Here is a 26,907-nt window from a genome sequence, read left to right on the forward strand (position 1 = left end):
TTTATCTTTGACTACTAGCGGTAACTATGCCCAATGGCCTGTGATGGGATGTTAGATGGGGTAGAATCTGAGTTACTATAGAGAATTCTTTCCTGGGTGCTGGCTGGTGAGTCTTGCCCACATACTCCAGGTTTAACTGATCACCATATTTGGGGTTGGGAAGGAATTTTCCTCCAGAGAAGATTGGCAGAAGCCCTGGAGGTTTTTCGCCTTCCTCTGCAGCATGGGGCACGGGTCACTTGCTGGAGGATTCTCTGCATCTTGCAGTCTTTAAACCATGATTTGAGGACTTTAATAACTCAGACATAGGTTAGGGCTTTGTTACAGGAGTGGGTGGGTGAGATTCTGTGGCCTGCACTGTGCAGGAAGTCAGACTAGATGATGATAATGGTCCCTTCTGACCTTAAGTCTATGAGAATCTAGTTCATTTCCTTGCCAATACACCTTTCTTTGTCCCTACTGTATATTTTCTAGTATTTTTTCCAGTCTAGCATTGAAAGTTCCAAGCAATGGGGCTTCCACCTCTTTTCCGTGGGATGCTATTCCACAGCCTCATAAGGTATATCTCTCACTTGAAGTCAATAGGAACTTCATGTACGCAGCACCTCTCAGTGGCCCTTAGTGGTATGTTTACACTGCAAAAAAAAAACACCCCCCCCCCCCAACCCTGTGACAGTGAGTCTCAAAGTTGGCGTCTTCAGGCTCACGGGGCTCACTCTACAGTGCTAAAAATAGCAGTGTAGATGTACCTGCTCAAGCTCTGAGACCCACCCACCTCACTGGGTTTTAGAGCCCAAACAGGAATGTCCGTGCTGCTATTTCCAGTGCTGTAGCACAAGACATGAGCTCTGAGTCTCACTGCTGCAGATATTTTGCAGTGTAGAAGTAAGAGTAAATAAAAAATATATATATTGCAGGTCCTGGGGAAAAATATGCATTCATGTGCTCAAACAGATAATTGAGTGCATAAAATATACATGGATCATTGTAGATACTTGGCTTATGGAGCAACACATAAACCCTGATTTTATAAAGCTTCCTGGAGACAGCCATCATTTCTAATTCTAAATGTTGGATTAAAATAGCTGGGATTTATCCTCACACCATTCACAAGCATTTACTCCATTGGGGGATTGGGCAGAACATGGAAATGATAACCCCAGAATGAAACTGTAATACATCTGATATTAGGGTGACCGGATGTCCCTATTTTATATGGACAGTTCCGTTTTTTGGGACTTTTTCTTATATAGGCGCCTATCCCTGTCCTGTTTTTTCACAGTTGCTATCTGGTCACCCTCTCTGATATTGCAGTGCATATAAGTTTAACTTTCAATGGGGGGAAAATTTCAAACCCCATTTTTACAGGTGGTTTTACTATCTCAACATGATCCTCTGAAATGTGCCTTCATGTGCTGAACATCTTATATATTTTTCATGCTTGTGATGACAGAATAACATACAATATTTTGGGTCATTCTCTACACTGTTTTATTTCCTCATTTACAAATAATTAAGATATTGGTTTTCTTTTCTTAGGCCAAGGATCAGGAGGAGTACATCATGCCACAAATTTAAATTGCATGAGCAGCTCTCAGCTGCAGAGCTGAAAGGGATATAAAAAAGGATATAAAATACTGACAGGAAAGCCTCATGGTCTAGGCTCACTGGCTATAATTTCAAGGTTAATGATGCTAGAAAATGCCTTGTCAGCACTCAGAGTGGTCCCCATGCCAGCACCATACTTTCTACTAGAGGCATAATACTCTGCTTTTATATCAGCCCTGACATTTCCTCAACCTGTCCTTACACTGGATGAATTGCTGCACCTTTACAATTTTCCTTGTTACATTAATTAATGCCTTAAAAGCCAGTGGTAGGTGACACCCTCCTCTGAGTTGTCGCATGTTCCAAGTTGGACAATTAAGTTGGGATTTCATGCTGTACTGCGCAGAAAAAGTGGAAGGCAAAAATAGCTTTTTGCCTCATTCTGAGCTGCTCTAAGAGCCAAAGGTGCTCAGTGAATTGCTGTCATATAAGGCAGCCTCCTGCTGCTGCTTGTGGGCTACTCTGTAGTATGGAGCAGTCTAGAATCACCACAGTAGTGTGTACTATAGAGACACTCCTCTTGTCCCTGGATCTACCGCCAATATGCCCGCTGCAGCAGGGCTTGCAATGGAGGGGCAGCATAGGGCTACCTACAGTGACTCTATGTAGGACCTGCACCAGGGAAATGCTTCTTTGGTTCCTTGGGGGCTGTTTATGGCCCCTATGCAGCAACAGAGATGTGGTGGCATATAGAGACTGCAGTGGGGTGAGAATCTCACCTCCAGTGCTGCAAGCTTCATTTCCAGTTTAAGATCAGAACATGACATTTGAGGAAGATTCCAGCTTGTTCCTGTGTTTCAGAGGCATTATAAGGGATATACAATGCGATACTTTTTAAGGGCCATGTTCTCAAAGGTACCTCACCCTATCCTTTGTGAGTGTGCATTATCACTTGTGCAGTCATATAGAATTTACATGTCCCAGGACCCATTTATGGATGAAAAGAAAACACAAATGTGTTTACGAGCATAAGTTCAACCATGTGAGTGCACAAATGATAGTATACAAAACATGTGCTCCCACTAATGTACAAAACTTGTATGCACAAAGTAGCATGCACATAAATGGAGGCCAGGTTTTGAGAATTGTATCCTAAATGTTGTTCAGTTTCCCCAAGAAGCTTGTTTTCTTCCATAGACATGAAAAAAGTGCCATGTTTTGTAATGAATGGGTAAATTTATGTAATATTTTCAAATTATCTGGGGTGATGAGAGGGTTGTTTTCCTTTGATCACGGTGAGGTTTTTCATAATCTATAGCAACTTGTGGATAAAGATCTCAGTGTACTTTGTAAAGATTAGTAAACTGAGGCACAGAGAGGTTAAGGCCCATCTCGTCAATGGTATTTAGGTGCCTAACTCCCATTGTTTTCAATGAACATTAGGTCCCAAAATACCCTTGAGAAACTAAGCCTAAGTGACTAGCCTAAGATGATCACAGTGAGAAAGTGTCTTGGAGGAGAACAACTCCCAGCAGGTCTTGTGACATCCTGTCCCAGGCTCTAACTACTTGTATTATGTTAATAGAGGCTCCTTAAAAAATCCTGCTGACAACAAGATTAAATTCTTTTTTACTGTTCATTACAGATGTGCATCTACTAGTTACAGTCTATGGTAGGGCTCAGTCACCACAGATTTTTTTAAAATGTATAAACGAATTCACCCATTGTCTCCTAAATGCATTGGAGCTTCTGAGTGCAATAATAATACATTAGTTATAAGCCTGACTTCAGGGTAAGAGAAAATTAAATCTGTTAATCAAGGAGTGTTTTTACCTCACTGAAGGAAGCTGCAGTTGTCACAGGGGTATCCTCCTACCAGCTAGAGAAGGCTTTTAGCAATTTGGCAAACAAAATCATACAAGTTTTACATTTCTCTGTTTTCTGCAAAGTTTATGTTTTTTGCAAAATGAATTGACATTTATAGTTAGGGCCCTACCAAATTCACAACTATGAAAAACACATCACAGACTGCGAAATCTGGTCTTTTATGTGGCAGCAACTCTGCCTTCAGAGCTGGACTCCTGGCCAGCAGCTGCCACTCACCATTGCCCAGCTCTGAGGCAGTGCTGCTGCCAGCAGCAGCGCAGAAGCAAGGGTAGCAATACTACAACCCTCCTACAATAACCTTGTGTGACCCCCCTCAACTCTTTTTTGAGTCAGGACTCCTAGAATTACAACACTGTGAAATTTCAGATTTAAATAGCTGAAATCATGAAATTTACTATTTTTAAAATCCTATGACCGTGAAATTGACCAAAATGGACTGTGAATTTATAGTTTAATTTGATAAAATTACAGCATTGCACAACCCTAAATGTTTTTGAGTTGATTTTTTTTCTTTTTTTTACACTTGGGTCCACCTTTAGCACTTCAATGGTAATAAACAGAGATATAAGGTATTATTATTAATTATTCAGAACCACTTTCACTTGGGCTCAAACATTTACAAACATTAAGTCTCTCAGTGTCTCCATGAGGCACTGTGGTTGCTGTTAAAACTCAATTTATCACAGCATCTGAGATCCCACAATTATTGTAAATGTAGGAAAATTCTGTAGCATCTCAGATAGCCGGGGTGGTACTTGATAAACGTTGATTTTTTTTTAGGTCTCGATTAATCAAGCTATCCTTATTCAGCAAAGCATTTAAACGTGTTTAACTTGAAGCAAGTGCTTTGCTGAAGTAAGGCCTTCCTGAGAACAACATAGATAGATAGTAGTAGGTCCATTTTCCAGATGAGGAAGTTGAGACACAGGGATGTGAAGTGACTTGTCCTAGGGAAGCATGAGTCAGTGGCAGATCTAGAATTAGAACACTAGTATGCCTGCCTTCTAGCCAGCGTCAAACAACAATTTAATGCTAGAGCTGAGAAATGTAATCCAGGAAGGCTAATTTGTAGTCCTTTCCTCTAATATTAGGCTGCCTCCACTGAATTATTATCAAAGTATTTCACAGCTGCTCCTGAGAAGGGATATTTTGCTGCATACAGTATTTTAAAGGTGAGATCTTGGTATCCTACTCTCACTCAATGTCATAACAATAAATTGATGTTTGAAGCTACAAAGAGCCAAGATGCTTAATTGTAAATTACTGTAACCCTATTAACTTCATTGTGGCTATGCTGATTTCCACCAGCAAGTGTCTATTTCTTGGTCAAAGTCTAATCTCTTCTAAATAAATAACTTTTACTACACTGACCTAAGGTAAACTTTAACCACAATTCATTAAAATTTATAAATGTTTAGTAGAATGTGTTTCAAAACTGTTCCATTTGGATGGTTTAAGTAAGGATCTGAACACAAGATAAAGGCCATTAAAGAGTTGTCATTTTGATTTGAAAAAAGCTTCCTAAAGGTCATAAAAAGGAGCATCAAAGTGAAAACTACATTTTGTCTGATGCACAAGCTGAAGGAAGCTTCCCAGCTAAAATATCTCTAATACTATGTTCCATCCCTAGTGTATATTTTCACAAATATTTTCTTGTTTTACATATTTGATTTGCATCCAAAATGCTGACACAGCTCCACTTGGGCTTTTCAGTCTTACAACATTTATGCAGGCAGCACAATAGCAGCATGCTTCATTGCCAGGGTTTCATTTGAGTTCTTTTTTTTTTTAATTCTCCCCACTTTCTAAAGAAGAATGTTTAAGTGGTATTTCACTGTTCAGTTTGTGCACCTCCAAGAATAAATAACTTTACCAACAAATAATTATTATTCAATTATTGCATTGAACTGCTTCAAATTGTCTTTCTAAGCTACACAAATAGTGAGCCTGCACTACACTTAACAAAACTATCTAAAATGTGGAATATGCTCATTTTTTATGATAAAAAGGAAAAGAAATTGAAGATATATTTTTTTGTCTGGGTGGGGTAAGCACAGACTCCTTTCAATAAGGGTTTTTTCATAATTGTATTAAGTTCATTTATATTACATGCATGCATGTGTGGGCACACACATGAATTCACTATATTATATAACTATAATATATAACATAGTTCTTGGAATGTGCAGAGGGTTTTTAAAGGGTTTTGTTTATTGTTGTTATTTAAAAAGAAAGCTCATAAATCAGTCCCGGTAGTATTAATTATGATTAAAAGCTATGTGCTCTTGTAATAAAAAACTGTTCTGCTTTCCCATTCCCTGGGTGATAATTTATCCCATTTTTACCCTACCTAGGCAGATTTTAACACTGAATTGCTGAGACCTCTTAATTATCAAAGGGCTGACATCGTGCCATACCCAAATCCTACTCCTGCTTCTGCATCCCTTTCAGATTTGTCTGGATTACCATTTGTGGACCTGTTTTAACTCCAGATAATTTCCAATTAATTCAAGTTCCCTAAGGGCTTGTCAACATGGCACAGCAAAGTGCTCTAAAGGGGTGTGATTTGTAAAGTACTCTAATTGCCTCATGTAAACCCTGTCAGCTTGCTGTAAAAGGTACCTAGTTTGCATTAATCTAGAGCTCGGCAACTGGGTCTATGTTGGGGCAGTTAAAGTGCTTTACAAATCACCCCCCTCTAGAGCACGTTGTCATGTCGTGTAGACAAGCCTTTAAAGGACTGTAAATCTTGTCTACACATAGCAAACATAATTCAGGACACAAATATTTGTGGAGTGTCTAGACTAGCATTTATTGTTGGTTAATTTGCATTGATTCACAACAGGACTTAAAACAAGACCCTGGAATGCAGATTTAAAAGAATGTATCTAACTACAAACTCTTACTTCATTCCAGAGATCCCTGAAGATCCACAAATTGCAGAAGAATATTATAATGATGCATTTGATTCTTGTTCGGAAACAAGTGAGGAGGAGGAGGAGAATGTGGAAGTATCACAGACTGTCTCTAAAACAGATCAACAGGTATACATGCTTCTTTGTGTTAACAGCATATGTGCAGGTGCTAATTTTTCCAGTTAAAATAGAAAACAGTAAAATACCGAAGTGTTTAATCCTAAGAGGTTGAGGTGCCGCCTGATAGAGCTGCTGGAAGAAAAGATAAGAGGACTGGAGATGCAGGTGGAAACTCTGGCTGAGTTTAGAAGGGGGTTTGAGCAGATGATGGAACACAGACATGATGAGGCACAGGGGATAAGCTCAGATGAGCGGATAGAAGCAGGACCAAAGAACTCTGAGGAGGGGCTGCTGGGTGAGGAAAGTGGACGGTGGAAGCATGTGACTAGGAGAACCAGGCAGAGGAAAAGACGGGCCAGCGATGGAGAAATAGAACTCAGGAACTGGTTTGCTGAGTTGGAAAATGAGGATGGAGCACAGCAGGCTGCTGAAGGAGAGAGGGCAAGGAAAAAGAGACGAGCAGCTAGTCCTGCAGAAGGAGGGGAGGAGTCAATGGAGGCGACACCAAGTATGAGCCCTAGGAGGATTGTAAGGGCGAATACAAATCGAGAGGACTTGCGGCCAGCTGGTGTGGGGGATAGACCGGAGAATCACACTGTCGCCAGGAAAAGGCAAGTCTACGTGATTGGAGACTCTTTACTGAGAAGAATAGACAGGCCTGTAACTAGACCTGATCGGGAGAACAGAAGGGTTTGCTGTCTGCCAGGGGCTAAGATACAGGATGTGGACCTGAGGCTGAATAGGATCCTAGCGGGAGCGGGAAAGAATCCGTTGATTGTCCTTCATGTGGGAACAAATGATATGGCTAGTTACTCGCTGGACTGTATCCAGGAGGACTATGCCAGACTGGGGAAGACGCTCAAAGAAATCGAGGCTCAGGTGATCTTCAGTGGGATTCTGCCAGTTCCTAGAGCAGGGCGACGAAGGAGTGACAAGATTATGGCGATCAACAGATGGCTCAGGCATTGATGTTATAAGGAGGGCTTTGGGATGTACGGTCATTGGGAAGCGTTTATGGATAGACAACTGTTCGCTCAGGATGGACTTCATCTAAGTAAGGAGGGAAATAGAATTCTAGGATGGAGGCTCGCCGACCTCATCAAGAGAGCTTTAAACTAGGAAGTTGGGGGAGATGGTTGGGAGATATTCAGGAGATCTCCACGCCGGAATATAACCTGGAGAGGGAAGTAAACAAAGTGAGAGGGGATACCCTTGCGGACCAAAGAATTGATCCAAGGAGGAATAGTGGAGTAGAAACCAGAGTAACGGGTGATGCTGGTGGTAGAAGGTCTGTGCACGACAGGGGAAAGAATGTCACTGACGCCAAACGCCAAAAATTAAAATGTCTGTACACTAATGCGAGGAGCCTAGGTAACAAGATGGAGGAACTGGAGCTACTGGTGCAGGAAGTGAAACCGGATATTATAGGGATAACAGAAACCTGGTGGAATAGTACTCATGACTGGAGTACAGGTATTGAAGGCTCTGTGCTGTTTAGAAAAGACAGGAAGAAAGGCAAAGGTGGTGGAGTAGCCTTGTACATCAATGATGAGATTAACTGTAATGAAATAAGAAGCGATGGAATGGATAAGACAGAGTCTGTCTGGGCAAAAATCACACTGGGTAAAAAAGCAACTAGCGCTTCCCCTGAGATAGTGCTTGGGGTGTGCTATAGACCACCGGGATCTGATTTGGATATGGATAGAGACCTCTTTAATGTCTTTAATGAAGTAAACACAAAGGGGAAATGTGTGATTATGGGAGACTTCAACTTCCCGGATATTGACTGGAGGACGAGTGCTTGCAAGAATAATAGGGGGCAGATTTTTCTGGATGTGATAGCGGATGGATTTCTTCATCAAGTAGTTGAAGTACCTACGAGAGGGGATGCCATTTTAGATTTGGTTTTGGTGAGCAGTGAGGACCTCGTAGAAGAAATGGTGGTAGGGGACAACCTTGGTTCAAGTGATCATGAGCTGATTCAGTTCAAACTAGATGGAAGGATAAACAAATGTAGATCTGGGATTAGGGTTTTCGACTTCTCGAGGGCTAATTTTAAAGAGTTAAGGAAATTAGTTAGGGAAGTGGATTGGACGGAGGAACTTGTGGATTTAAATGCAGAGGAGGCCTGGAATTACTTTAAGTCGCAGCTGTGGAAATTGTCGGAAGCCTGCATCCCAAGAAAGGGGAAAAAAACCATGGGCAGGAGTTGTAGGCCAAGCTGGATGAGCAAGCAACTCAGAGAGGGGATTAGAAGAAAGCAGAAAGCTTACAGGGAGTGGAAGAAAGGCGGGATTAGCAAGGGAAGCTACCTTGGTGAGGTCAGAACATGTAGGGATAAAGTGAGGAAGGCTAAAAGCCGCATTGAACTGGACCTTGCAAAGGGAATCAAAACCAATAGTAAAAGGTTCTACAGCCACATAAATAAGAAGAAAACAAAGAAAGAAGAAGTGGGGCCACTATACACTGAGGATGGAATGGAGGTTAAGGATAACCTAGGCATGGCCCAATATCTAAATAAGTACTTTGCCTCAATTTTTAATAAGACTAGTGAGGAGTTTAGCGATGATGGAGGGATGATAAACGGGAATGTGGATATGGAGGTGGATATTACCGCAACTGAGGTAGAGGCCAAACATGAACAGCTTAATGGGACAAAATCGGAGGGCCCGGACAATCTCCATCCGAGGATATTAAAGGAACTGGCGCATGAAATTGCGAGCCCGTTAGCGAGAATTTTTAAGCAATCGATAAACTCGGGAGTTGTGCCGTACGACTGGAGGATTGCTAACGTAGTTCCTATTTTTAAGAAAGGGAATAAAAGTGATCTGAGTAATTATAGGCCTGTTAGCTTGACGTCTCTAGTATGTTAGGTCTTGGAAAAAATTTTAAGGGAGAAAGTAGTTAAGGACATAGAGGTCAGTGGTAATTGGGACGAATTGCAACATGGATTTACTAAAGGTAGATCGTGCCAAACCAATCTGATCTTTGAGAAGGTGACGGATTACTTAGATAAAGGAAATGCTGTAGATATAATTTACCTCGATTTCAGTAAGGCGTTTGACACGGTTCCACATGGGGAACTGTTAGTTAAATTGGAAAAGATGGGGATGAATATGTAAGTTGTAAGGTGGATAAGGAACTGGTTAAAGGGGAGACTCCAGCGGGTCTTATTGAAGGGTGAACTGTCAGGCTGGAAGGAGGTCACTAGTGGAGTCCCTCAAGGATCGGTTTTGGGAGCAATCTTATTTAACCTTTTTATTACTGACCTTGGCACAAAGAGCGGGAATGTGCTAATAAAGTTTGCGGATGACACAAAGCTGGGGGGTATTGCTAACACGGAGAAGGACAGGGATACTATTCAGGAAGATCTGGACCACCTTGTAAACTGGAGTAATAGTAATAGGATGAAATACAATAGTGAAAAGTGCAAGGTCATGCACTTAGGGATTAATAATAAGAATTTTAGATATACGTTGGGGACGCATCAGTTGGAAGCAACAGAGGAGGAGAAGGACCTTGGGGTATTGGTTGATAGCAGGATGACTATGAGCCGCCAATGCGATACGGCTGTTAAAAAAGCAAATGCGATTTTAGGATGCATCAGGCGAGGTATTTCCAGCAAGGATAAGGAGGTGTTAGTACCGTTATATAAGGCGCTGGTGAGACCCCATCTGGAATATTGTGTGCAGTTCTGGTGTCCCATGTTCAAGAAGGATGAATTCAAACTGGAACAGGTCCAGAGACGGGCTACTAGGATGATCCGAGGAATGGAAAACCTGCCTTATGAAAGGAGACTCAAAGAGCTTGGCTTGTTTAGCCTGGCCAAAAGAAGGCTGCGGGGGGATATGCTTGCTCTATATAAATATATCAGGGGGGTTAACGTTAGGGAGGGAGAGGAATTATTTAAGTTTAGTACTAATGTAGGCACGAGGATGAATGGGTACAACCTGGATATAAGGAAGTTTAGACTTGAAATTAGACGAAGGTTTCTAACCATTAGGGGAGTGAAGTTCTGGAACAGCCTTCCGAGGGAAGTAGTGGGGGCAAAAGACTTTTCTGGCTTTAAGACTAAGCTTGATAAGTATATGGAGGGGATGTTATGATAGGATAGTTTAATTTTGGCAATTGATCTTGGATTATCACCAGATAAGTCTGCTCAATGGTCTGCGGGGAGATGTTGGATGGGATGGGAACTGAGTTACTGCAGAGAATTCCTTCTTGGGTGCTGGCTGGTGAGTCTTGCCCACATGCTCAGGGTTTAGCTGATCGCCATATTTGGGGTCGGGAAGGAATTTTCCTCCAGGGCGGATTGGCAGGGTCCCTGGAGGTTTTTCGCCTTCCCCTGCAGCGTGGGGCATGGGTTGCTTGCTGGTGGATTCTCTGCAGCTTGAGGTCTTCAAACCAATTTTGAGGATTTCAATAACTCAGTCCTGGGTTAGGGGTTGTTATAAAATTGGATGGGTGGGGTTCTGTGGCCTGCTTTGTGCAGGAGGTCAGACTAGATGATCATATTGGTCCCTTCTGACCTATGAGTCTATGAGCTGACTTGAGAACTATGGGTGTTCGGTGTCTCTTGAAATCATTGGCAGGAGAGTGAGTGAGTGAGTGAAAGACTCCTACATCACTTCAGCATTAGGGGTAAAACTTCCAAAGACGTCTTGGTGACTTAGGAGCTTGAGAGTAAAATTTTCAAAAATGACATGGGCACTGAGGAGCCCAAGTCTCATTGAAAGCTAATGGGCTGCAGACTCCTAAATGCCTATGTCACTTCTGAAAGTGGGTTTTATCTTCCAGAGTCACTTAGGAGCTTTTGAAAATTTTACCCTAGACCTTCAACCTATGTGTTGTATGCGTTTGAATTGTACTATCTGTTTCTAATTTCAGTTGCAAGCTCTTGATGGGACTGTGACTTTTAACATTTTTATGGAACCAAACATCCTGCTACTGCTAAACAAATTATAAATAACTTCTAACTAGCTCAAGTATCAGAGGGGTAGCCATGTTAGTCTGGATCTGTAAAAGCAGCAAAGAATCCTGTGACACCTTATAGACTAACAGATGTTTTGGAGCATGAGCTTTCGTGGGTATTCACCCATGAAGCTCATGCTCCAAAACGTCTGTTAGTCTATAAGGTGCCACAGGATTCTTTGCTGTTTCTAACTAGCTGATTGCCCCAAACTGTAGTTTTTCTTCTTAAGGCACAAATAAGGTTGCTTGCTATTGTGTGTAGGGAAGTATAACTGCCTTTCTAACACTGTGTTAGGGAATCAGGAATCTATGCCATCAGTTAAACTGGACTTATGCAAAAACAGTTTCACTTCTGATCTGGAAATGTCCAGGTTTTATACATAAACCAAGGTACCATTCAGACTGAACACAAAAGAAGGTGATTGTGTTTCAATTGTGTTTTGCTGCAGAGAAACTTTTAAAAAAGAAATTAATGTCTCAAAAAAAGCTTACTGGAAATCAAAATAGTCTTAAGACTGTAAAAACAGCACTTGATCAGATCCATATGTCCCTTCAAAAGTATGAAGCTCCTTCCCACATTGTTTTTATCACAGACGTATGAACATTCAGAAGCAGTATGTATATCCTGTTAAAGCTGCTGGGCAGTGATTTTGCAAAGTAATAATTAGTCAATCAAAAATCAGTGGAATATGTCAGGGAACGCTTTTGATGTGATTGTTCAGGATCTGTAGTCTGTAAGGGCTACGTAGACTGAATCTAACAGTGGTGCATCAGCCACTCAGCCGCTTGAAAAATCCATCATTATGTACTCCCAAAAATACACTATTGCTCACTTTCATCAGCCCTTATTGTATTTTTCTTCTTACCGCTATGCTTTAAGTTTTCATTTGACTTTCATCGTTGATGTCAGAGAGTTCAATCATGAAGCGTCAGTCAGTAGTGGTTTTGAACATGAAGACTGCTCCTTAGAATTAACAAAAGACAGCAGATATAAATAGAGTTCTTAATAATACAGAGTAAATTAGGTATTGGCAGTCAGATTTAGGCAGAGTGACATTTAATCATTTCTTAGTGATTCACAATTCAGTGACAACAAGAGCTAGTATTGGGGGTTGGGAGAAATGTTTAATTGACACTCCTTGTCGGAATCTGATCCCTCATCTACATATGCCTATTTGTTTTCCCCCACAGCACACATGCACAGATTCTGTTAACATAACGGAAAGATGTGTGTGCATAATGAGAAGGAGAGCACTCCCTGTAATATCCACTTTTTTAGCATGGCTTTTGTCAAAGAAGAGACTCTTTTTCTTTGGTTTTCCCCTATATCAGCATCATTGTTGTGGCAGAGGCTGATCCTGTTCGAGAATATTGTTAATACAATCAATCTTTCACTTTTCAGGGGAAAAAAAGCTGAATTTTAAATTTTCCATTTTACAAGTGAAGAGTTGGACCTGATCTGAAGCGCACTGAGGTTAATGGGAGTCTTTCTATTGACTTCACTGGGCTTTGAGTCACACCCAATATGAGTAAAACTAAAATCTTTTTGGTAGAGTCTGCCTTACTGGTAAATTTCAGTGACTGCTTCTGCTCCCATTGATTTTAATGGCAAAACTCCAATTGACTTCCATGGGAGCACGTTTGGACCATTAATGTGGAGCGAAGCCCTTTTGATGTATCCTTCATACCCTTCATTCCTTGAAACAACCTGAAAAAATACAACCACCAGTGAAGTGATTTGGATGTGTGTTTTTAAATGCGTTGTACTGTGTTACCTGTGAACTCCTGCAGAGCCTTCATTCTGTAAGAAGTTTACCTTCATAGTAACAGTAGTGGCATGATCAATGAATCCTTCATTACATGGATGGGGCACAACTCCATTTTACCTCAGGGAGGAGGATATGCAGAGGAGCCCTGCACCTTGGCTGTCATTTGGACAGATTCAGTGTCACAAACCTCTGCTTAATTCTCCAGCTCAAAGCCAGTTTACTCAGGTTTTGTGCAGGGAAGAGGGAAAGTTTAACCTTTAATAACTTTGACAATTACTTTTCCAGGCTTCTGGCTCCCTGATGGTCTTATACATGTATTTGTTCAAGGAACACTGCTTTTCTAGTTGCATGAGAGCTAATAGGGACAAATAGCAAGGGAATCTGAAAACTTTCATTAAAAATCATCAGCAAAAAATGTTGCTGTTCAATAAAAGTTTCATGTTGGCTTTAATTTAGCTGATGTGATAATGGACACACTCCATTTCAATTGATTGTCTTGCTTTTTATGCTTGCTTTTGGTGCTAATGGTAATATAGGACTTATCTTCGATGGTTTGGTAAGGCAAAAGTCTAGTTAATTCTATACATTAGCTTCCTATTTTGGAATGTCTGCTTAGACTCCAGAGCCAGGTCAGCAGCTGGTGTAAATTGGTATAGCTCTGTGAGCTTCATCAGGCTGTGCTGAATTACATTACTCACTGTGCTGAGTAAGAATTGGGCTCAAGATATCTGAGATACAGCAACAAACTTGACTTTGTTGTTCTGCATATAAAAATGCATGCAGTATGTTTTAATATGCCAATAAACCAGACTTGGTAGACTACGGATGCTGGCAGACTGTGTGCTGCTGTTCACCCAAGAAGTGCTCCATTAGGTTCCTAATGCATGCCTTGGCATAGACTATTGCTGTTAGAATACGATTCTTTACTTTTATGTTTAACATGTCTATGCGTTCGTCCAGGATAGCTTCTTTGCATGGAAGAGCCCTTCTATGTTCATTTGCAAAGCCCCTTACTGCTTGGGCTTTGCCTTCTCAGAAAATAGGTATATTTTTTACATTGAGGTAACTATCTTGATGTAAAATCTGAGTGGAGCCAAAACACAGATAGTTTTACCTCAGTGTAGCTAACTGAAATCAACCATGTACCTCTCCCCCACACTCAGCTAACTAAGATTGACCTTGACTAGCTACGTCAAGGAAAAACTACAGTACCTTTGATTCACCAGGATTTTAAAAACACACCATTTTTGCAAGGAAGACATAGGGTACGTCTACATAGGGATAAAGGACCAATGGCACAGCCACATATCGCAGGGTCCAGGGCTAAAAATTACTATGTTGCCATTCAGGCTCAGACTGGAGCCCAAGCTCTGGGGCTCTCCACCCTCAGTGTCCTAGAGCATGGACTCCAACCTGAGTCCAAACATCTACACAGCATTTTTTCAACCCTGGATGCTGAGCCATGCAAGCTTGAGTCAACTCACCCAGGCCAACTGTGGGGTTTTTTAATCCCTGTGTAGACTTACTCTAAGTCTTTCTTGAAGATCTGTTGTGGGATCTACAGAAAATGTGCTACCTCATAATGACATACGAGAGGATCTACTTGGGAATAGTTAACATAATCTCATATAGGTAGTGCCGAGCCCCTTACCCAGCTATCTATCTGTCTGTCTTTAGATTGCCCATTCCCTGGGGACTTCTTTTCATTGTTGGTGCTACTGGAAATAAATAATAATTATGTAAAAGTTCAATTTGTGGGGATAGTGAGGAAGGAGAATCCAGGCACTGTATCCTTCCATCAGTTCCTATTAGACTGAGAAAACAAGGAGACAGTTATTAACACTTTTTCCCTGCAATTTTGAATATATTCCTTGCTTGTTAATTTTTTTTAGACCCTCATTTCATTTTTTTAAAAAGAGCTCTTTAGTCATTGATACCCCCTGGATCCCAGATGGATGAATCTAAGCCAATTAAAAATATTAAACACTTCCCTTTTTAACTTTGACAGCAGAAAATGATTTCAAAGTAGCTTCTCAAACTGCTGTTGAAAAGGCATCTTAGAGCTTTGAGGGTTGGGCAGTTTAAAACTGTCACTTGTCTCCTCCCGACCTTTCCTCCCTCTCTCCTCTCACCATATGCCTGCAGTCATCCTGAGCAATGAAGGAGTATATAATAATGGAGAAATGCCTGGATACCCATAACCTGTTCATTTTAGGCCTGAATATATGGAGGTGAGGGAGTCTGATTATGTAGGTTTTATGTTGAGAGCATCTTTTTTTTTTAATTGGGGGTGGGGTGTGCAATTTGGACTCCACTGAAACACACCTTTCCACATTAACTCTTTCTAGCAAAGTGTTTTTGTTTGTGTTTGTAAAAGCAGCAAAGAATCCTGTGACACCTTATAGACTAACAGACGTATTGGAGCATGAGCTTTTGTGGGTAAATTTAGACTCTTTGCTGCTTTTACAGATCCAGACTAACACAGCTACTCCTCTGATACTTGTTTGTGTTTGTTACTCCATTAGGCTACAGTACACACAATTAGGATACTATATTGGTGCTTTAGTATAACAATTATATGCTTTAACCCAGCGTTAGCAAAAATGGAAAATTTGGAAAATCATTTCATCTTCGTAGCTTCGGGATACACCAAATGTATAAAGAAGGGAATAGTGGGCAAAGTAAAATGATCAAGAATCCAACACAAAAACTTTCAGCAAAATACAAAGTTTCTGCTGAAAGACAATATATCCTCAACTTACATGCAAACGGCTCTTTTCTCCGTAACGGCTCATTTCTTACCCAAGGGAAGTTCTGCCCCGATGAAGCCATGCTTCCTACCTGCACCAGGAATGAGAGCAAAACTTAACATATTGCCTTCGTCTTAAGTATATTGCTGTCAGGCACCGTAGGAACAACGACTGTCAGAATTCAGCTACAAACCTGGATGTGTCCTTTAGATGTCTCCTCAGACTCTAGAGCCAGACCTTCAGCTGGTGTAAATCAGCATAGGTCCACAGACTTCCTCAGAGCTGTGCTGATGTGTCCCAGTGAGAACTGGACTCAACATGTCTCTTTGAGATACAGCAACAAACCTGATTTCGTTGTTCTGCATAGAAAACAGTATGTTTCAATATGTCAGTAAACCAGACTTGGTAGGCTGTGGGTGCAGGCAGACTGTCAAAGGGTTGATCAGCAAGCTTGTCTGTAAACATCTGAAACAGACCTCTGAATCCCCACAGCAGAGCAGAAATTTTAACCCCCTCACCTCTTCTCATCTCTTTTTTTTTAAAGTAAGGCCTTGTCTACATGGCGAGTGAGTGCGCAACAGCCATGGTGTGAATCTACAGTGCTTTAGCCTGCTGCACACTAACTCGTTGTGTGGGTCCTGCTATTGCACATGACAAATTCTGTACCTCAAAGCATGCTATGAAATTTTGTGTGCTGTAGGAGAGTCCATGCAGTGAGCTAGTGCATGGCAAGCTAGTACGCTCTAGATTTATACTCTGGCTTGCACTACTCTAATGCGCCATGTAGGCAAGCCATCCGTTTGTTACTGGTGAGAGGTGCTGGTTTAACACACTTATTTACATACAGAACAAATACAACGTTGGCAATAGTATTGCAGACTTCCGCACAGTATCTAGTCAATCTGTTTCAACCCCCATGTGTGGGACTACCCACGTAAAAGGATAGTTCAACCACCTGGACCACTGAGTCTTTGCTTCTTTGCTGAGATTGCTAACACAGATACAATTTAATGCCCTACAAATCTAACTTTAAAATATCAGAGTCTGTTTCAGATATAAGCACATTAAGCAACTTTAGGCAATACAAAATTAAATCATGCTTAATCCTAAGAGTTCTCCCTTGAGCACAAACAAGCATTAGCCAGCTAAAGATTGCCAGTTTAACATGGTATATAGTCAGTGAAGCATGACTAGTAGCCATCTGCTAGTATTTGAAGTACCTAGTACAGTACAAATAGCACTTTGTGTACAACAGCCATTCCCCCCAACTACAAGAGCCTAGAATGGACAGTTTAGTAAGATGATGTCAACATAAAATAGCATGCTAGTCTTAAAGTATGACGGTAATTCCATGTGGCTAGTGTAGTTTGTTTTACACACTACTATAATGTATTCCTTACACAAGACACCAATTTAAATTTATATTTAAGTTTTAGAATCGATATACATTGTTAAAATATTATGGATGAAATCCTGGACCTATTGAAGTTTTGCCATTGATTTTCATGGGACCAGGTTTTCGTCCTGTAGCTTCAAATAGTACAGAAGTGCCACACTTTTAAATAGCATACTGTAACCTGTCTTGAAAATTGCACTTAGAGTTTACCTTTTGACTTCAGCAGAATATGTTAACTTCTCACTGAAACATGCCCTGATATGTACTTTACGTTCAGGACTTCAGCTTATCTTCACCAAAGTGCATGAATAATTCTTGGAGGAATCAAGGCCATAATTGCAGAAAACTATGGTCTGTTAATCTAGTGCTTCAAATAAAAAAAAAGCTATAATGTTTTTTATTAAAGTAAAAAATCCCCAATTAGTAATTCAACTACAAATTATAATATTTTCTATCAGATGCAGGCAGGTAAAACATGAGCCTTGGAAACTTTGGAATCATTAAGGTGCTCTCATTTTCCCCTGCTCAGCATGATATTGCTTTAGATATTTCAGGACTAATTAATGTAAAATGCTGATGTTTTGACTGAGATTGCAAGTGATACTTAAGTGATACAAATTCTATAAAACATCCTGCATATTTGTTGTACGTGTTTGCAGTTCTGTAAGGCAACTAACGTTAGAAAATCATTGTCTCTAATGTCACCCGAAACTTACACTTGGGAACAAAAAAAGTAGAAAACGGCCTAGCTCAGTGGGTTCATTGTGTATATTTTTTTACAATATGGAGTTCCACCGTTGACATGAGTAAGATTACTCAGAGTAGGAAACTCCTTGATAGTTAGTGTTTGCAGGATCACACTCTTGGTGTAGAATGTTTAACGTTCTAATGTTCTAATTCTAATATTCTAATATTCTTTCTCACTCTTCCACAACCAGGACAGTGATGTTGAGGCAATGGTCAAGTACTTGGAGAATGTCCTGAATAACAGCTCTCTAGGTGAGATGATGTCTCTTCGCCAGAACTAATAGTAATATTTACTAAAGTCTTCTGCCATCTTTATGGTCTGCGCTCCACTCACTCCCTTTTCAATCCAACTGCTTTAAGATGACTTTATAAAAAGTAGCATTCTTTAAAATTGCCTCCTTTGTTGACTCCAGGAAACATCAAATGTAACCGCATGTAAAGATGACATTGTTTTGCTATCATGTTGTGAAATGGACAGAAAGCATCATGGATAGTAGTAAACTGAAGCATATAGTGATGGTGTCCATAAGAAAAGATTTTGAAAACTAGATATCAGAAAACTTTCTTTTCCAAAGAAAAACATCTTTACATCTGTCATATGTAAAGAAGCAGATTGTTTTCACTTAGGCCAAAAGGACTATGGAGTTCAGTTGCATAGTTAAAGTTGTTAGGCATTAAAAAGTCTGGTTGAAGTGTCTTATTGCTATCATTTTCCTAGAGTGGAGAAAAGATTTTGCTGCTTTAGGGATAAAACCCAGCTTTAACATTTATTTTTAGAATGAACCAGCTCTGAGTCTGCTAAAGCTAATTAGCAATTTATCACACGATAAGAGAGAGAGGCCACCTAGGAGAAATATCGTGTCACATTGCCCAGATGAAAAATACTGCAATCGTGTATTTGTGACTGCAAGAAAAAGAAAAGAAAAATAACATGTTTCAAGTTACAGTATTTACGAGCTTCATGACATTACATGTGATTGGATATTTTCTTCCATTCCTCCTCCCTCATCAGTGATCTCAGCATGGTCAAGTGAATAAAATACAGATCTTGGTGTCTAGAGGCTAGTGGTCTATTCCCGGTTCTGCCATTGACTTGCAGTGAGACCTTGGGCAAGTCACTTTATCTTTGTGTCTCACTTTCTGCATCTGTGAAATGGGGATAAGACAACTTATCTTTGTATAGGACTTCACAATTTTCAGATGAAAGTGCAGTATAGCTGTTTAGTCTTATGCTGATTATGCTTAAAAATAAAATAAGTGGGGCTATGTCCAATCAAAAATTGACTAAAACAAAATGTGGTAATTTGCTTTATTATATCACATGAAAAGGATTTATTTTTATAATATTCTTTACTAGAATTCTATAGATATGTCATAGATATTAGCACATATAATAATGATAGAAAAGGCAATTAAAGTTGTCTTTTTTAATTCAGCCAGGATTGGAAAGAAAACAATATTTTTTTTAATATACAGTGTCTCACTCTTGGCAGATATGTAATAACAATTGATTCCTAAGTTTGCAAGATTTTAGCCCAGAAGTCTCTTTTTCAAATCCTAGTTATGAATTTTCATTTCTTAGGAGTTAAAAGTAAAGTTTAAATGAGGGAAAAATATTAGGCTGAGATTGGCACTGTCACTATCCTAAAGAACACAGGATGTTAATTAATTTTGTTGGAGTTCCATATTGTTCCACAATTTTCCACAATGTTTCTCTGTTTACACTATCGAATGCCTTTTGAAAGTCCACAAAATTGATGGCAAGACTGCCTTGGAATTCAGTTGTGTTTTCAATAATCCGTCTCAGGGTGAAAATAGCATCTGTGCACAGTCTTCCTTGTCTAAGTCCAGACTGTTGTTCATGTAGGATGGTGTCCATCTTTCTTTTCATTCTATTTCAGAGGACTGCTGCTAATACTTTTCCTGTGACAGATAAAAGTGTTACTCCCCTCCAGTTTGAACAACTCTTTAGATCACCTTTTTTTGGTAACTTGATTATGATACCGAGGGTCCATTCTTCCAGCACTTTCTCCTCCGTCCATATTTTGTTGCACAGCGAACAGGGGTATTATATACCCTGACTAAATTTTAGCAGGGGGCTAAGAGAAGGTGCTGCTCTGGAGGGCGCTGGGGATCACTGCTGGACGGGGCAGGGGCCAGCGGCACCAGCTGCCGGGGGGCCACCAAGGTCAGCAGCACTAGCTGCCGGGGCCACTGAGCAGCAGCTGCTCCGGCTGTCCCCGAGGCCACCCAACTGCCACTGCTCCCACTGCCCCGGGACCGCTGCTCAGATGGTTCCCAAGGCGAGCTGCACCAGCCACTGCTTGGGAAGTCCCTGAGGTCAGCTGCCCAGGGCCGCCCAAGCAGCAGCCGGTGCTGCTGGCCCTGGGGCCACACCAGCAATGCCGGTGCAGCTGGCTGCAGGGCTGCCCGAGTGGCTAGCTGCAGAGCCGCTCCAGCAGCGGTCGGTGTGGCTGTCCCTGGGGCTGCCTGAGCAGCTGGCCCCTGGGACTGGCTGGTTGGGTGGCTCTGGGCTCAGTCACACTGGCTGCTGCAGAAATCATAGAGCTCGCAGACAGTCATGGAATCCATGACTTCTGCAACCTGCGTGACAGACACAGAGCCCTAGTCATTAGAAGTGAGAACCTCACATTTCATTTGGGTTTTTTGTCATGCTTTTCATTTGGGATTTATAATGGGATTAAGTTGAATTGTTTCAGGAAGATTTTAAAACAAAAATATAAAATTTTCTCTGGCAATTTTTTGTCGGAGGTACCATTCCTTGTATTACAGTTTCCTGTATTACACATTGTAACACATAAATAAAGCATTTCACTGAAGTTAGAGAGTGGGATGCGAAAAATCAGTATTGACTTCAGTAAGATCTCTGGTGCTCTTAGCTATTACAAAGTGCCATGCTTGTCCAGAGCGTCCAGAAGTATACTGGTAAGTATTCATACCAGAGTAAATACATTTATCTTTTAGAGTACATCACCGACATAATAATTAGATGTGGGATCCATGGCTTCCACTTTTCTCATCACCATTTTCGTTCTGTGAATTCTCTTAATTTGAATGTGGTCCCAGATTCCGTATGACTTTCACAAAGCAGAATGTCCAATTCACATGGTCATGCGGTAACTTGTGCACGGCATGGCATTTACAGATTTGGCATGAATTTAATTAAATTAGCAATAACCATGTGAAATTAAAGAGCTGTTCTAAAGTGCTGTGAATTGTACAGAAATACTGGGAACTTGTGCAGATTTTGTGCTGGTCAGAATCTACCAAGACATTTCCATTTTCAAAGCGATCATGAAGCAAAATTTTGCAGTTTCACGTAGCTCTTAGTGTAGGTCTAACTAGCACATACCTTCTCAAGTCAATAGAGGCAATGTTACTGATGATGCATTAAATATGCAGTCTATTTTTCAGAGTATAAGTGTCTGCGAATAGAATTTTTTCAGTGTAAAAACTCACAGTTTGAGTTTCAGAGAATGAAATTCTGATCCTTTTAAAGTCTGATTAACTTCACTGGGAATAAAGGGTTTTTTACTGGGTCAATATGATCATACTAACAATTCAGTATAGTCCACTATTCATTTTGGGTTGCCTGTACCACTGCGTATAGGGTAAGTTTTGCATCAGACAGGACAGGAATGGAATTCTCTCTCCATGCTGTTAAAAAACAAAAAAGGTAAAAAAATTGAGGTCTCAGAAGAAAGCTACAAGAATGAATTTCATTTTGGAAATGAAAGACCTAAGGAGTTCAGTCTGTTTAGCTTATAGAAGGAGAAGGTTAGAGGCAATGTGATCTCTTCGTATTAGTAGCTGAATAGGGCGAAGATATTTGATACTGGAGGGCTCTTTAATCTAGCAGGTAAGAGTATAACAAGATCCAATGGTTGGAAGTTGAAGCTAGAAAAATTCAAACTGAAAAGAAGATGCATATTTTTCATTGAAGGTAATTAGCCATTGGGACAACTTATTGAAAGATGTGGTAGATTCTCTATCACATGAAATCTTTAAGATTTGCTATCTACAAGATATGCTCTAGCTCAACCACAAATTATTGGGCTGGAGGGAAGATCACTGTGTGAACTTCTTTGGCCCGTGCTATGAAAGAGCTGATTGCAATTGTCCCTTCCAGCCTTAAAATCTGTGAATAGATGTGGATCACAGGATCTGTTGCTATGGAGATCCTCCAGTCCTTCTCCTCCATCCAGTGGAGCGGGGGTGGGGGAGGGGCAGGGTGAAGAGAAGGGGGATGCTGGGGCCATAGAGGCTGTTGCTCAGTTACTTGTGGGCAGGGGGGTCTTTCCGCATTCTCCCTCTCCAGATGTCCCCAGCAAGCAGACTAGCTAGCTGGGCTGGATGCTGGGGAGGTCATTTTCCCCTAAAATAAACTTAGAAAGCTGTCATCTTTTAGTTTTGAAATGTCTGTGCTCTGAATGGTTTATTTTAAATTATCTGAAGAATCAATAGAGATTTCATTGTGTTAAATAGGTGTGCAACAATAGTTATTTGGCCACTATTTAAAGGAGAATAGCCATTCATTTAATGCTGATTTATGGGTGGATTACTCCTGGGGGAATTCTGCACCACTGCGCGTGCACAGAATTTATGTCCCCCACTGATTTCTTTGCTTCCCCACAGAAAAATGACTTTCTGATGGAAAAGGAAAGGGAAGCCACAAAAACGGTCATGCACCTCTCCCCAGCAGTATGTTTCAGGTGCCCAGGGCAGCTGGCAGAGAGGTAAATAACTGTGGGGTAGGGGTGAGGACGGGGGAAGACCTGACTGGTGGTTCCTACCCTGTTCTGGGCTCAGCTTCTAGCCTGGGCTGGGGAGGATAGGACTTCCTCTTCCCCTGTGTGGCATCTGGGGGGGGCACATGTCAGACCCACCTCTAGATTTCTCCTGCTGTAGGAAGCTCTACAAACTCCCCTCCCCACCAAATGCTTTCTGCACCCATCACTCCTCAGCTGCAGGTGGAGGAATCACTGTACAGGGAGCTGCTCTCCCATCCACCCAGCCCCTGTGCATCCAGAAGCCCTCATACCAGACCTTCACTCTGAGCCTCATGTCCCCCCGCACCCAGAAACCCTCCAGTGAGCCCCGCTCCCCTTGCAGCTGGACCACCCTGATGAGCCACCCAGATCCCCACCCTACCGAGCCCCAACCGGCTGCACCTGGATCACCACCCCACTGAGCCCCGCTCCCTCAGCATCTGGATGCCTCACTGAGCTTCCCCCCACCCAGGCCCTCCCTGCCGAGCTCTAGCCCCCCTACACCCAGACCTCCCTGCTGACCTCCCCCCCAACCATCTTCACCTGGACCCCCCTGCACAGTCCCATTACCATTGCACCCAGAGCTGCCCAACAAGCCTCTGTGCATCCACATCCCCCCCACATCAGGATCCCCCACTGAGCTGCCCACTCTCAGATTGCCCCACACAGAACCTCTCAATCCGCACCTGGATCCCCCCCACACTGAGCCCCTCCACACTTGGATCCTGCCTTGATGAGCCTACCTGCCCACACCTGGTGCACCAGGCATGGAGAGGCAGGTCCCTGGGGTGTTTCTGGGGCAGGCATGGTCCTTGCGCTGTGTCAGACTTGGGTGCTGCTTCACTGCTGAGTCCATGTCCCAGGGTGGAGCTGCATAGTCATCTCCCACCTCTGTGCAGCCAGTGGTCTGTGCTCCCCAATGCCATGCTGGAGCCTCTACATTTATTTGACAAATAAAATTTGCAGAATTTTGCAGAATTTTAAAATATTGTGTGCAGAATTTATTTATTTGGTGCAGAATATTTAACTTTTTGGTGCAGAATGCCCTCAAGAGTAGTGGACAAACTGTGCTGAACTAGATGCAAAGTATCATATTAATCAAGTGACTGCTTAAAGAAAAATATCTCTGATGAAATAAATACCTTCTTTGAGGCCAGGGTTGCCAAGGACCCTTGGAAAAGTCTGTGAGGATTGTTATGCTAGCAGTACAAAAAGCTCTTCACCAACCTTAACTGAAACCCCATATTTAATTATAACAGCCCCTTCCCAGGATACTCCAGCCTGATGCCCTTGCATCAGCTATACAATACCCATAAGATGTTGTTTAATGGAAGGGAAGCTATTTAATGGAAGGGAAGCTATTAGTTTGTGTTTTGAGACCAAGTTTTGTTTGGCCATTTGCCAACATAGAAGGCAAAGTAAGAATGATTTATTTAGCTTGAGTTCCCAGAAAGTCAAGAAGGATGTCTTTAATAATGAAATGTCAGAGCAGAAGAATCAAAAGTATTGGAGCAATAAATATGCCAGGACACTACTAAAGGAGAATATACACCTCTGCCACGACCCTGTATAACACAAATTCAGATATAACGTGGTAAAGCAGCGCTCCGGGGGGACGGGGCTGTGCATTCTAGTGGATCAAAGCAAGTTCAACATAATACGGTTTCACCTATAATGCGGTAAAAATTTTTGGCTCCTGAGGACAGCGTTATATCGAGGTAGAGGTGTACTAGCTTCTTACTACAATGATGTACCTTGCAATATTACTATTAGCTAGAATTTAGCAGCCTGCCAGGCTTAATACTACTTTGTCTTAAGAAAAGTGCCATTTGCGCCTTCTTTTTAAGCCACAAGTAGTTGGGGCATCAGTTTTATCTCATATTTGAAATGTAGCAACAGCACTGAGACCTGAAGCATCATACTAGGGCCTGGGTACATTACTGATTGAGAGCGAGCAGCGCCACCTACCGAGTCCTCAGCATCATTTTGGGTAGCCCCTGCAAAGTACTGACCACTCCAACATTTCCTAGGCTTGGTCTACACTAGCAACTCATGTTAGTAGAACTACGTTGCTCAGGGGTGTGGAAAATCCATACTCCTCAGTGACTCAGTTATACTGACCTAAACTCCTGGTGTAGACTGTGCTGTTGACAGGAGGGCTTTTCCCATCTACATAACTACCACTTCTTGGGGAGGTGGATTAACTACACTCATGGGAGAAGCCCTCCTGTCAGCATAGCACTGAAGCGCTACAGCAGCTGAGCTGCACCATGTGCCACTGCAGCCTTTTAAGTTTAGACAAGCCCTTAGTTTAAGATATTGAATGATAACACAGTTGAAGTTGATAAGGGGCTTCTGTACACAGAGACATTCGGGGAAATTAATCTGCATTAACAAAAGGTGTAAATTAAAAGTGGATTAGTTAAATTGCATTACGCCCCTGTGAAGACACTCTCATTCACAATTAGAATAACCTTAATTCAGTTTAGTTTAATTCAGTTGGGCATTGAATTACACTAAACTGAATTAAGGTCACTTTAATTCTTAATGAGAGTGTCCATCCAGGGTTTAATCTAGTGTATTGAATATAATTTAAATTCACACCTTTAGTTTATTCGGATCAACTTTCCTCAATGTCTCCCTATTGGTAAACCCATTCATACACATGCTTGCATCATACATCATGGTTGACCAAGTTACTAGACGAGTGTTTACATAGTTTTGCCCTGAAATTGAACCTCTACAAACATAGAAACTTAGAGTGATATATTTTTAGTAGCTGCGGTACAAATTAATTGTTGAGAAGAACTGAGCGAGTCATTTCTCACCATTTTAACTATAAGCACATAGACAAAACATTGAGTACACAGTAACATTTAGGCACCAGACAAGTAGCTTGGGCTACTGAATGCAACCTCACCTATCTAGTAAATGGCCTTCGGTAGTCTGTATTTCACTTTCACCAGTGATTGTCTGAGTTTTCAGTGAAGGATAGCTGACATTTTCTAAACCTGGAGGCTTGTGAGATGTAACCTCACTTATAAAACATATCTGACTGATTCCACTTGTCTTATCCCCCCTCACTTCAATAACAACATGATTTTAGTGGCCAGTATCTCAAAAACTGCAAGAAACAAGGCTAGGCACCATCTGAATGCTCGTAATCCCATCGTTCAATGGTAAAGCATTAATTATTAATGCTAGTAGCTTGTGAGTATAATGGCTGCTAATATATTGGAACTGAAGTGAAAGTAAGGGAGGACTGGATTTTAAAGCATGGGTGTTGTGTAATTGATTGACTCCTCCCTTCCCCCCTTGTTTTGGTTGCCATTGTATAGTAGTTACATAAAACCTCTCAGTTTCATAGAACATAAAGAAATATTAATATTAATCCTGTGGCTGCTGTTTCCTTCTGCCTTCAAAGTCTGAGGGCTTGTCTACATTAACATTTAGTTCATGGCAAGCTGGAGTGTGAATCTAGCCCGCCATGGTTTAACTATTCATGTGCACCCCACTGATTAACCATCTGCTAATGCACTTTGATCTAGGCCTGTTTCAAAGAGAACTAGATCAAAACACTGTAATATGCATCAGCAGAGAGCCCATGAATAGTTAGCCCATGGCGGCTAGTGTGGGTAGATTCACTCCCAGCTTGCTGCAGTCTAATTGTTTATGTAGACAAGGTCTGAGAGACCATTTGAAACCCAGGCTGCTGCTGACATCATAAGGATTTCTTCTTTCCAGATACAGGGGGAGCTATAGCAGCCTCACAGCAAATGCTGACGCTATGAGACAAAATTGCTTGATTGTCGTGCTCCATTATATAGAGCACGGGTCTAAGCTTGAAAGGTATAAAAAAGACCTAGGGTCAAAGGGTGGCTGGCCATTCATGTGTGAGGGGTCGATCAGCCTGAAGCCCCCTTAGTGTACCCAAGGCAAGAGAGAGCCATTATTTGGAGGGGTCGATCAGCCTGAAGCTCTAGAATCATAGAATCATCGAAGATTAGGGTTGGA

The 26,907-nt window shown here is 41.5% G+C and overlaps 1 protein-coding gene across 6 annotated transcripts in view; it reads left to right on the forward strand.

Moving 5' to 3' along the window:
* Positions 1 to 26,907, forward strand: part of NEK11 (NIMA related kinase 11) — a 172,227-nt gene that overhangs the window by 103,184 nt on the left and 42,136 nt on the right. For all 6 annotated transcript variants that reach the window (XM_050938416.1, XM_050938417.1, XM_050938421.1 and 3 more), the window contains 2 exons: positions 6,352 to 6,479; positions 18,295 to 18,355. In XM_050938416.1, coding sequence (XP_050794373.1) covers positions 6,352 to 6,479; positions 18,295 to 18,355 — 189 coding nt within the window. The remainder of the gene's footprint in view (positions 1 to 6,351; positions 6,480 to 18,294; positions 18,356 to 26,907) is intronic.

Source organism: Gopherus flavomarginatus, chromosome 2 (genome assembly GCF_025201925.1).
Source record: "Gopherus flavomarginatus isolate rGopFla2 chromosome 2, rGopFla2.mat.asm, whole genome shotgun sequence".
NCBI classification, from domain to species: Eukaryota; Metazoa; Chordata; order Testudines; family Testudinidae; genus Gopherus; species Gopherus flavomarginatus.